The sequence below is a fragment of the Dysidea avara genome, chromosome 5, assembly GCF_963678975.1.
Source record: "Dysidea avara chromosome 5, odDysAvar1.4, whole genome shotgun sequence".
NCBI lineage: Eukaryota > Metazoa > Porifera > Demospongiae > Dictyoceratida > Dysideidae > Dysidea > Dysidea avara.
Genome location: NC_089276.1, coordinates 1887304 through 1901759, shown reverse-complemented (window position 1 = coordinate 1901759; position 14456 = coordinate 1887304). Strand labels below are relative to the sequence as shown.

The following is a 14456-nucleotide window of genomic DNA, read 5'->3' as shown; positions in this document are numbered from 1 at the left end:
TTATAATAAATGCTAGTAAACTGTGCACTATCATGAGTTTTATAAACTGATCTTGGCCTAACATAAAGTTTAATATTTTAGTCAGAAGCATGGCTGGCTCCTCCACAAGGTGAGGTGAGGGGGGTGAATTTCGAGGTGAATTTTACCCAATTGCCCCATCCTGGATCCGCCATTGCCTACTCTAGTTGAAAATTCCAAATTTTTTTGTGTACTTGTTTGTTAACTTTTTTGCCCTTGGCCTTTGCAGATGGTTGTGAAGTCTTAAAAGCTGCTTAAAAGGCTCTGAATGTGTTGAATAACAGCAACACGATAATTAATTTTAGTGGCGCTTATCTGCTCTAAAAATAATTATCGTGTTGCTGTTATCATAGATCTATGCTGTTATTCAACACATTCAGAGCCTTTTAAGCAGCTTTTAAGACTTCACAACCATCTGCAAAGGTCAAAATGGTAGAAGTCAACACTGCTAAGAGGTGACTATTTGCTGCTTCAAAAATGAAGCAACTAACAAGAGAACCTGGCTGTACAACTAACAAATTAGTCTGTTTGTGCCCCTCCCCTTGCCAGCTCCTGGATCCGCCCCTGAGAGTAGGGACCATAACACATCGATAAAACGTACTGAAAGTCTGAAACAAGCTGGAGTAGTGCACGATGAAATCACAGTAAAACAATAAGAAGTGTTATATCCCTACTGTGCTCAAGATACCATAATGGAAATGCACAGTAGGGATATAACACTTGATCCTTTATTGTTTTACTGTGATTTAATATCGTGCACTACTCCAGCTTGTTTCAGTACTTTTTATCGATGTGTTATGGTCCCTACTCTAGTTGAAAATTCCAAATTTTTCTGTGTACTTGTAATACTATATAGAATGAAATCGATGCAGCTGGTGGATTAACCTAATAAGTGATTAAAATCACGTTAGCTATAGCTGATCAATAATTATTGAGATATGGAGTACAGGTGGACTTGTTAGATCTATAGTTGCTATAATAAGTGGCCTTACTGCTGTAGTGATCCCCAGTTTTCATCATCTAGGCTGCTGAGTGCTGGTTTAGTTGTTATGATACAACAGCAAACTGAGAACTTTCATATCCCTTGCCTTCAACAGGCTCGCTCTACCATCCGTCAGTCCAGACAACAAATAATGACTTCTAGCTTAGCCAATATCAAGTCTCGTGTAGATCCTCCGCTTCAACGAACCATTGAATTAATCAGTGTTAAATGCTCTTCACTTTGGTTAACTGCTCTTCCACTTCAAGAGCAGAGGTTTCATTTGAACAAACAAGAATTTAGAGATGCACTGTGTCTGAGGTATGGCTGGCAACTAGCAAATATTCCAAGTCACTGTGTTTGTGGAACTTCATTTAGTGTTGATCATGCCATGGTTTGTCGACATGGTGGCTTGACTTTCATCCGCCATAATGAACTTCGAGACTTAACAGCAGAATGGTTACAAGAAGTGTGTCATGATGTTACTGTTGAACCTCCACTTAATGGGAAACTAATTACACCATCTTCAGCTAACTGCAGTAATACCGCAAGAGCTGACATCCATGCAAGGGGCTTCTGGGGCAGACGACAAGGTGCATTGTTTGACGTCAGGGTTTTCCATCCCACAAGGTGCATTGTTTGACGTCAGGGTTTTCCATCCCAATGCACCAAATTATCGTCAGACCCGGGTTGCTTCCCTTTTTCGTCGAAATGAGCTCGAGAAGAAACAAGAATATGGGGATCGTATATGCAGTGTTGACTGTGAATCTTTCACCCCGCTAGTTTTTTCAACTTTTGGTGGTTTGGGCAAGGAGGCTACTGTTTTCTACAACTGTTTGGCAGATCTTTTATCACAGAAGCACATCAAAACTTTTTCACAATTATGGAACAGCCTCTGCCATGGAGTGTATTGCATTGAAGGCTGCTATGGTTATGCCTGCACTGCTGCTTCAACGCCCACATCGGAACTCTAAATGTCATGACATGACTTTTTTAAGGTTAGTTTTTGAGTTGATTGCTGTAGCTTGTAAGCAGTGTTGTTTTCTATCAATTGAACATTGATTGTTAATAAAATCTATTGTCTATCTACTGACATAACAGACTGCTCTTAGAGTATCTTGGTTTTCAAAGTGTATATAGAGGCTAAGCCCCCACATATCAAGTGGAGGGGTTTAATTGACTATTATTGAGAATCAAGGACAAAATCCGAACAGCAAACCTGGGCAATTATATTTTAGTTAAATTGTAGTAACTGTTTCTGATACCATCTAATTTCTCAACACTGCAATACCATTGATCTTTTTTCAAACAGTCTTTTAGAGATGCACTATTTGTATGAAAAGTGTGCATGCAGTACATATGAAAAGATATGGACTGGTGTACAATAATATACTGTAATCAGCTTGCCAACAATTCTGTCTTGAGAGTAAAAATGCTTATTTTTGTCTCCTGTTGCTGCACCTATGCTTACAATATAGTCAGGTTCACTATGTCAAAAAATACACTTTCGTTCAAAGTTTATGGGGATTAGCAAACCTATACATTTTTGGAAAGTTTAGAGCATGAGGAATCTGAAAATCAATGTTTACATTTGCACAGATTCCTGCAAGGTCAGCATTTTTTAATTTCAAAGTGACAGCTAATAAAATAAGAAAATTCTAACAGATCAAGTTTAATTTCACATAAAATTTAATAAATGAACCCAACAAATCCTTTAGTTCTCTAGTGACATTTTTACACCTCTATTCATTAGAGATAAGACAGTTAATCATGAATAATTAAAAGTTTTTACAAAGGGAATAGAAGAACACCTATTATACTGTAATAATTCAGGAATAATGTATAGTGAACAAATATTCTGGATTATTTGGGTATAACTGGTGCAAAGTAGCTATAACTAGTGCAAAGTATAATTTAACTTCTACTTAAAAAGTTCAAACCTAAAAAGCTGAAAATTTAGATACTCTAATAAAGCAGTCACTTATAAGCAGTCAAATTTTGAGCTCATTTTTTTTGCTAATGTGCTTACGTATATTTAGCATAATTAGCACTAGATGAATTTTGAAACAAGTTTCATTTTAAAATTACAGTAATTAGAATTAGCTCTCCCCTAAAAAGGAAGTTTCCTTTTCACACAAACAATTGGCAACAGTGAATTTACTCTGATCACCAAGAGCAATTTTATGCACCAGATAGACAATCACTGACAAGTTAAACTTGATACACAATCTTTGAAAATAATGAAAATTATGTTACCTAACTGTTAATCCAATGAAAATTTGCTTTCCAGTGACAGAATGATTGCATATCACACATCTTTAAATAATCCAAATATTGCCATTGTCGATGGAGTGATTCTTATCCAGAAGATGACAAAAATAAAAAGGACATTTGGCACAGTAATAAAATATCTAGCCAACATGTTTTTAACGACAGGCTTACAAGTAACTGCTCCATGCTAAAATGCTAGTACTATTACAATAGTTTACCTTGCATAGTTGTGTGGTACAGATGAAGATGTAAACATACAAGAGTAGAAGGAAAAATGAAAAGTTTGAAGTTGGATTAGGGATCAAAAAGTAGAGAATTGCTATAAGAAGTTGTGAAGAAGTGAGGTTGGCTATACATCTGCATATATACTATTGACCATTTAATCCCTATACTTCATTCATTCTATAACCACGACTGAATTAGGGATTAAATGTCCACTGCAGCATATAGACAACCACTCTTTTTTCACTACTGTATTAGACTGAAGTATAGGGATTAAAGGTAGGACTGTTGTTGTAACATAATTATGACTGGTGAACCTGCATCAAAAGGAAGAAGGGCACCTGACAAAATATATGTCTGGTCGCATGCACCAACTATCAATTATGAAGCAAAAATGGTGGTAGCCATTACACTTCATGTTTAACTATGTTTTTCCATTACACAGCATTGCAAACAAAGAACAGCATGAAATGAAGTGTCTCAACTATCAATCATATTGCTATGGAAAATACTGGTGATAAGCGTACACAGCCATATATAGTGTGAATTGACACCTTGCATTGCATTGTCAGCAAAGAGAACTAGAACACAAAGACAAAGGCAAGCCCATGATGCATGTGTTGTATGTCTGCAGTTAGCAAAATCAAGTCCGTATGTCAAGTTGTACTTGGCTGTCAGTCAGCATAAAATTCTTAAAATGCTGTAGAACGAGTTTGGGGTTAGTCTGAAGACATTTTTGAGCTTGGTTGTGCCTAACCAATGCTGCTAAGCTGTTGCTCGAGTTACTCTAAAGCAGTTACCCTAATACAACAGCCAAACAGTCACTTGTGCATATCATAGCTGTAGCTATAACTAAACGAAACTAAAACTAGTATATTAAAAAAATATTAATTTAAAACTGAAGTAAGTATCTAAATGATAAAAACTCATGAGAATGATGGTACCTGCTAATATATAGTACGTATAATGCATCGAAAATGACAACAGTAAGAGTACTGATGATTTTTAGGCTCATATCTTAGAATTAACTGTATTAGATATTTATACATATATGTATATGTACGTAGATACGTAGCTGTAATACATAGCTATACCCTACATCTCAATGTTAATAATTCGTTTTTTGTTTCATGCAATAACTATCTGCCAAATTAAGTTTCTTAGCACTTTAGAGGCTATCAATGGATTCTATATGGATGTGAGAACATATAAATAGTGTTTGTCATGAGTAAGAGGCTGACATATGAAGATATTTGCACCATATGAACTGATATTTTCAAACTGCTAATTGACTAACATGTAGGTATCTGTATGTAAGCATTGATTTTCACTGATCTTCATGCTCTCAGCCTTCTAATAATAATTATGTAGGCCCATAAATTTTGAGCAAAGTTATCTTTGACATAATTAACTGTGTCAATGCATTTCACCAACTGGTGCAAAAGTACTCTTGGATCTATTTAGGGTGAAATCATAGTTGCCAATTGCTAAGTTACCTTTTAAAGGAACATGTTTTATGCAAATTACAATTTTTCTTTCAAACCTAGTAGTAACTAATCTCCTGAAATTTATGCCTAACATAAGCATACTATCTAGGATTGTCACAAAAGTGACTGCTACATTAGAATTATGGACTCAAAGTTGACTACTTTATTGGAATATGTGACTGCTCTATTAGAGTAACTCAATATTTTGTGCTGCTTTTAGCCTTGAACTGTTTCAGTGGAATCCAAACTTATACTTTGCACCAGTTATACATAGATCTCATCCATTTAATCTGGAATATTCCTCAATTCTTTTTGCTAAAAATTATTCCTGAGTTATTGCAGCATAATGGATGCTCTTCTATTCTATTCGTAAAAATTTCTAATTATTCATGATTAACTATCACCTCTAACGAATAAGGATGTGAAAAATGTCACCAGAGAATCTGTTCAGTTCATTAATGAACTTTTATGTTAAATTAAAATTAATATAGCAGGAATTTTTACTGTATTAGCTACCATTTGAAATTTAAAAAACGCTGACCTTGCAGAATGTAAACATTGATTTTCAGATTCTTCATGCTCTAAGCTTTCCAAAAATGTATAGGTTTGCTAATCCCCATAAAATTTGAACAAAAGTACATGGTGAACCTGACTAATAGATGGATTACCATTCTTAACAAAACTTATCATAGTCAACTACAAATCATAAAATTACAAACTACTACGCACAACATTATGCAGTCTTTGTGTCAGCTAGTGCCTCCATCAGCATCCTGTGACCACATGATCTGTAAAAGAAATTATTATGACTTAATATGGCTTAGTCTTTGCTCCATAGACCCTGCAATTTCATGGAATTAATACAGATATTATAGGTACTTACCAGATTGAGAACACTTCTTGACCTCATAAGATCGTTTGGTCATAGACAGAGTACACTGGATGATGTTATTGTGGACATCACTCTCACGAACTAGTTGAGTAGGGTTAACATTCAGTTGTAATATATAGGTACCCTGTGGTACATTTGTGATATCTACCCACTGACAATCCAAGCCTCTGCTGTATAGATCACCACAGTTCTTAGATATGCCTTGTTTAGAATGCCCACAACGATACCGACGACTGCTTCCATCACACTGACTATCCTCAAGACAGAAACTGGCTTTGTGTCCTTCTGCGACTTTTGTACCATTAAGATCCAACAAGTCATACTCTGCAAACACTTCAAAGGAATGATAATGAAAATGACAAGCATGCCACTTCCACTGGCTGCGGTCAAGGACTGGAGTGAAATCACTTAAGCCATAATTCATTGTTAATGAGTCAAACCGCAATAATGCTCTGACTGCTTTCCCTCGCAGGCCAACAGCATCACTAGCAAGACAGTTCTCCTCCAATGGACACCGAAGGCTAGCCATACGTGCAAAATCATAACTCCGGAAAATTCTTAATGAACGTTCAAACTTTGCAAGGATGGGAACAAGATCAGGTAACCCTAACAACACAAAGAGATTGATACACCAGTAATAGCATTGAACAGACATTCAACATATTGTACAGTAACCACTGTCAGGTGTTGTGCATTTGATACTCTTGATGATGATATTATCACATTAGAATCATTAGTGAGGAGACAATATTATTATTGCAAGTGCTGCTATGATGCAGACTGTGATCTGCTGTCAGATGCCATTTGGTGTTCATTATGGCATTTTGATATGTCCTTGTCTAGACTATGAATTGCTAATAAAATTCTCTGGACGAGTTGGCTTTAACTATTGTTTGGGTGTCAGGATAGTGTATGAATGGCAACAGACACTTTCTTTGCATTTACGCAAAAATTAAAGTTGTTTGGATACTATTTACAAATACGCTTATAATCATTTCAACACTTCAGTGTTGACTACAACACTGACATTGTCAGTGTTATTTACCACATATTATCATATTGTGTCAAATTATGGCCTGTCCTTCATGAAAATGCTTGGACCTTGAGTATAAAACATTACAGCAAAACTAAATGCACATGGTTTTGAATAAATGCTGGGGTCTCAATTAAATGCCTAGTGCAGACAATTCTACAAATGCTTATGGACTTCTTTTAAAACCTGTTGAATATGCTGGTACAACACAGACATATAAAGTTGATTTCAAGGAAAACTTGTAAGTTGGTCTGTTATAAAAATAGCTCTATTTTGTATTATGTACTCTTGATTATAGTCACCAGTCTTCATGTGGTGGCCTGGGTGAAAAGTCAAATGAATGAAGCAACCACCCAGGCCACAATTGGAGACAATATGGTAAGTAAAGATCACACAATTGATTTATACGCATCTTGTCCATTTCTCCTTTTTTGTACCATTCAACTTAGCTCTACCAGCCGCTCACAGATGATTTCAATAACAACTCACTTACTTATTCACTTCCAAAACTACCAGTACACCTAACACAAGCAGATTCAGCTTACCCTTTTGTCAAAATACTGTATAGTGTCAGTGGTTAGAATGGCAGCAACTCTTACTATAAAACAAGCACACTATATGTATATATCATTGTATAAGTTATAATAATAAGTCAGCTAAACTTGATTGACTGGACTTGCCATTACCTATTACCTACGTATACACACACTAAAGTATAGCTGTATGCACTACAAATGTTTTACACTAGGTACAATACAATGTACACCAACACTACAATGAACGTGCAGACACACATGTAGACACAAATATACTTTTCTGTATTGTATACCAGATCTTATGCACCAAAATGTTCACTACACACACACACATGCACACACACACACACACACCCAAACACACACCACACACACTACACTACATCGGGCACACGTGCATTTGTGTCTGTGCTACCAGGCACAAATGCTCACAAAAAAATCACAAACTTTTATCACAATGAATTAGCAGATCTCCATTTTTACATTTAGCTACAGGCTGAAAGTCCATGTGACATTCACGAATGTTTAGTTCACTCCCACTGCAAACAAACCTTCCTTTGTACCTCTGACCTGAAAGTGTCTAAGTGATTAGCATGCTGTTTAATAAATTAGCCAACCTGTATAACTGGCTAGCTTGCTGGATCGGTAATTTACTAAAAATTTAGGATCAGGTAGTGAACGACACAATACACTACTCATCATCATATCTACATCATCATAACACACCAGACCGTAACCATGGTTACTGTCAACAGCTACTTCAACATAGTTATTATTGATGTTGTTGACAGTAGACACAAACTGAACCTGTAATTGATAAAGTGTAAGAATACCATTGTAGACTACAGTTAGCTACTTTACAAACTATAGCTTAAGGTGGCGCTGAAGTAATTATGTGAAGCCGTACAATGCCCATTTGTCACTATTAAAATTAGCCCACGTGCTTAATTAGCTATTTTAGGGTGGTGGAGTACTCCACTTGTGAACCATGTAGTCTACATTTAAAGGATTCTTATGATAGTCTTTAATGTTGTAGCCTAGCATGCCAAGTTCCGTGAAATCACCCGCTTTAATTTCGTGGCTATTAAACTCTGAACTTACGAGCCGATTTTAAAAATAAATCACCCCAGAAACAACCTAGCGCTAAGCCGCCTTGGCTCTTATGGTTTCTCACCTTGTAGAACAACTCTATGGAATCCTTTTTAACGATAACAACGTGGAAACTGGTTAAAATGCAAACCCGCATTTTTCAACAAGTGATATCACGCCCGTCAACAGCGAATCGCGAAAAATCTTTCCATAGCCCTGTAAAGAAACGCTTCACCAGTGCCTCTGCCAAATTTTGAGAGTCTATGGTAAGTAAATATGGAGTTATTTCACGAATTGTGGGACAGTGTAACTGGCCAGGGCGCGCTCCGTAAAGCAGTAATCACGCGATGACAGCTGGTGTTGTTCGCTGTGAAGTTACCAGAGTTTTGACAAGGCGATGAAGTCAGTACGTGAATATCGTTACTTGTATCAGCAATAGTAGCCTGACAGTCTGATAAAGCTGGTTCTTTCAATATTTCGAAGCGCTTCGCTTTGTTCTATTAGTTTTTTTTCGTGCATGACCACAAACGTGATGTCCCATTGGCCTTGTAAGGCTTCATTTGATTACTTCAGCGCCACCTTAAGAAGATAGATCACACAACATTACTAAACATTTCATTGTCACCATAAGAAAATTTCAACCAACCAATTAGAATAGACTAAGCACCAACATTACACACTCCTATTGAATCTTTAATGGTGATACATCGATCATCCTCTAGATTTACTACTATCTAGTACTTCACATTGATGTTATAGTCGGTATACTCAGGGGCGTACGCAGGAATTTTGAAAAGTGGTTTCCACTACAGCCAAGTGACTGTTATATTAGAGTAGTTTATATTGCCTGACTGCTTTATTACAGTATCTCGATCTTTTCATCAAAATCATAAGCTATAAGTGTTGCTATCGTGTGAGAAGCTATTATTTAACTAAGATAAAAGTTTGCAATGTGTCCTGTTCCATGATAGATTCCAGATTCTGGAAACCTGAAGTTTCAATTTCTTACTGTTTCAAGTAGTGTGTAAAATTCAAAGTGGTTTCCTGAAACCCCTGGAAACCCCCTCGGTACGCCCCTGATACTATAGCAGTGTTACAAGTATCTTAAAAAGCATTGACCTGCTCTTGTACTAATATGATAACAGAGCAAACATTGAATAACATTATTCATTTCATGGCATAGACCAATACATAACCAAATAGGGAAGTTTTGGTGTTGTGTCTTTTGCTGTGGCAAGGATAATAACATGAACCATAAAAGGAAATGCTGTGGTCCATACCTTCACTTCTTGTTATATTGGGATTAAGCATTTAATCAACAAGTAAATTTAGGATAATTTTTGTGCATGGATTATGACATGAAATTGGTCCATATTGTGTTGTATCTATTTTTTCAGCTTGCAAGCTTTGACAAATCATATTTATGAAAATTGTCTAGGTGTGTTCTACACACACACACACACACACACACACACACACACACACACACACACACACACACACACACACACACACACACACACACACACACACACACACACACACACACACACACACACACACACACACACACACACACACACACACACACACACACACACACACACACACACACACACACACACACACACACACACACACACACACACACACACACACACACACACACACACACACACACACACACACACACACACACACACACACACACACACACACACACACACACACACACACACACACACACACACACACACACACACACACACACACACACACACACACACACACACACACACACACACACACACACACACACACACACACACACACACACACACACACACACACACACACACACACACACACACACACACACACACACACACACACACACACACACACACACACACACACACACACACACACACACACACACACACACACACACACACACACACACACACACACACACACACACACACACACACACACACACACACACACACACACACACACACACACACACACACACACACACACACACACACACACACACACACACACACACACACACACACACACACACACACACACACACACACACACACACACACACACACACACACACACACACACACACACACACACACACACACACACACACACACACACACACACACACACACACACACACACACACACACACACACACACACACACACACACACACACACACACACACACACACACACACACACACACACACACACACACACACACACACACACACACACACACACACACACACACACACACACACACACACACACACACACACACACACACACACACACACACACACACACACACACACACACACACACACACACACACACACACACACACACACACACACACACACACACACACACACACACACACACACACACACACACACACACACACACACACACACACACACACACACACACACACACACACACACACACACACACACACACACACACACACACACACACACACACACACACACACACACACACACACACACACACACACACACACACACACACACACACACACACACACACACACACACACACACACACACAGTTTTAATATGGCCAGACCATAAGAAATACTCACTGGGGGTTTACGTCCATGGTAGACATCTGGCACTCCACACTCAACTCCAACATCTCTGTTATGTTTTTTACATAAAGCAGTGCTACCCCAGGGAAGATGTTTACAATCATGTAGTTGTGATTCAGTTCCATTACACTTTACATCACTTAACCAGATCTTTCCAATTCCACGACCATATCCAGCTCTTTTAGTAATAGTAACAACGTTACCATAACCAAGTGATCGACATAGTACATTAGCACTGTTATCATCAAATCCATCATCACAGACAGTACCCCACTGATTGTTATATAACACCTCTACTCTTCCCATCCATGGCATTACTCCAGCTCTGAGACGATATGATGGCTATAAAAGGTAATGCAATAAACGTTGCTGACTATTCACACACAAGAACACTTCTATAATGAATTTATTTGCCAGTGTTTGTTTATGAAAATTCAGGTAGTGATACCTCCTACACAACCTACTGGGGTGTATGTATAGCAATTCAATGTTGTACCATATATCATGAAACTTTCACCATTATTTTTTTGTCATTGTCTGCATTGATGAAAATTAAAACGAATTACAATAGCTATTCACAAATTATTGTCAACACCATCCACAAGGGAATTTAGGTGAGGCAGTTAATTCTTATTACATTGTGAGCATCCAATCACGAGGAGCTTCACATTGCCAGCTCATGAGTTTGCTGGGCTTGATTGGATGCAGTAGTTATTATTACAGTTACCTGGTTAACAGGTGCAAATGTAGCAGCTTTCTTTTCAAACACATGATAATCCAGCTTCCTTTGGAATTTCATTTCTACTATGTATATTCTGTTGTTGTTTGTTTTACAAACTAAACAATGAAAATATTTTACATCAAAAGTTTTTAAGATATTTTCAATGGTGCCAGAATTTTTCTTGAATTGTGATAGTTGTAACACTTTCATAGAAGTGCTCTTGATTCAGGTTTATCCACAACTTTAACATACATTAGACAACGACATGCAGCGTTTCGTTTGATGTGTGGAGGTCTCTTATTTGCGAAGAAACCTGGTATCAACCAGTAAGACACCCGACAGTTGTTTACAACCACAATGTGGCCTACAGTAATGCAATTAGCCTTTTGTGGACAATTAGTATTTCGCACATCAGTAAACACCAAGCGATTGCGAGCAGATTATTACAAAGAAATTACACTCAGGTACGCTGTTATCGTGGGTAGCTCAGCGGATTTATAGACCATCGTGGTACAAGCCATTAATTCAGTTTGTGGCCTTCGCCATATTAAAGCACGCTCTGTAGACCATGCAAGACAGCCATGTTGGCACTGGCCATTCCCATTTGCTGCCATTCACACGTATCTATAATGCCTCAAACATACTTTTTATCGACTTTACAAACCTTCAGTTATTCGCGCTTCATGGCTTGTGCGCGAGCTTGCGCGACCTCACATCTTTTGCTCGCTGAAATATCCTAGGTGTTTACAATGGAAACTTGGAAACTCTCTATACTAACTCACTGCTTCTACGCCATTGTCTAAAACACTTAGACACTCACAATAGGCGTCTTCGAGGATTTAAAAACCTGAGGTGACGTCAATAATTACCGAGGCGCAGCCGAGGTAATTATTGACGTCACCGATGGTTTTTAAATCCTCGAAGACACCTATTGCGAGTGTCTAACTATTACTAGGAAATTTTGATAGAAGTAAAAGTGGTCAAATTATATGAATCGGTTAACTTGGTTGAGCACCTCAAAAGAGGTGGTTAATATTATTATCAAAATTTGATTCATCAACTTTTCCCTCCATCATAAGGTTGTTTATACATGTGAGTCCTTGTATAGCCAAATAGTTAGAGTTCACAAGTATGGTACATGCTAGCAAGAGTTCATAATATCAAATGCCCAGTATTCCCTGTACAAACACACTGCCACAAGTTTACCATTAACTCTACCTGGTAGAAAACAACTGTTGGTACGTAGGTGTTAAATATGGTGAAGCCTTTATAAGAGAGAGGTACTGAATCTATATCATCATTAGATACTCTCCCTTATTTATGAATTCTTGATGCTAGTGTAAACATGCCACTACAAACTAACCAATGTTTTATGTTTTATGGCTTTGGTTCCTTTAATAAATTTCACTTGTATGGCTTTCTATATGCTGTGCAGCATGTTCACTATACAGTACCTAAATGGCTTACTTGTTGACATTCACCACCATCACAGGATGGGTGAGGATGGAATCCACATTTTGCTGTAGCTACTTTACCACCAGGATTATCAAATGGACCCCATCCATGATGAGGGCATAAACTTAAATCTCTTTCTGTACCAGTACAACCCAGGCCCTGTAATGTGACTTTCCGCAGGTGTGTCCTTTTGAATCGATTCTTCTGCTGTCTACTGACACGGACTTTCCGTGGTAAAAGGTCTATCAATTTTGACACAGTTCCAAAGCTCACAGGATACCCCAGTTGACCACACACCACATTCACATCTTCATCATCCCATTCATCAGCTGATACTGGCCACCATCCCTCATTATAGTAAACTTCAACAATCCCCTCAACATGTACAGATGGGGTACATTCTCCTGGATCAGGACCACGTTTTCTGGCAATGTTATTACAAGTCTTATTGTATGGACAGGTCAGTCTAACAGGTGGAGAAGGTTGAGGTCTGTAACACTCTACTCCAACATCTTCACCATGTCCACACACATTGGCTGATGCCATGCTAAATTTACAATCAGCGATGTCATCCTCCACACCAGTGCAATTTACTTTCCAAATTCTACCCCTTCCTGGACCGAAATAAGCTCGATCACGAGCGAGAATAGCGCTAGGATAACCTAGCATTCTGCAGACGACGTGGGCGTCTTTTAGTCCAAACTGATCGCCACATATCGTACCCCACTTTCGATTAACTAACACCTCCACTCTACCCTGGTAGTCAGAAGCACCGTTACCTAGTCTGACATCATCTTGACCAACAACAAAACTCGAGGTAAACAGTATTGCCGCTACGAACACGAAGAGCACCATTATTCAACAGACAACACGAACTTGTTCGCTGGTTTACTGTATAAAAATATACGTGGGAAGAGATCTTATTATATGCAAATCCAGCTGAACTTGTCTAGTGTCTTGCGTGGTCGGCTGGTGGTCAATGGTTGTCACTTGCTTCATGTGACGTCATTGTTGCGTCATTAGGCGTTGTACTTACTAAAAACATAAAATTAATGGCATGTTGTACATGTGCCAAAG

At 38.2% G+C, this 14456-nt stretch overlaps 1 protein-coding gene across 1 annotated transcript; it reads right to left on the bottom strand.

The window, feature by feature from the left end:
* Positions 1 to 5647: 5647 nt before the first annotated feature.
* Positions 5648 to 14373, bottom strand: LOC136257090 (lysyl oxidase homolog 2A-like). The gene is made up of 6 exons (XM_066050213.1): positions 13392 to 14373; positions 11198 to 11545; positions 8056 to 8245; positions 7886 to 8008; positions 5861 to 6475; positions 5648 to 5765 (listed from the first exon to the last, which is right to left on the bottom strand). Exons 1-6 carry the CDS (start codon positions 14232 to 14234, stop codon positions 5743 to 5745), a joined length of 2142 nt encoding a protein of 713 aa, XP_065906285.1. The 5' UTR covers positions 14235 to 14373; the 3' UTR covers positions 5648 to 5742.
* Between the last annotated feature and the right edge of the window lie 83 nt (positions 14374 to 14456).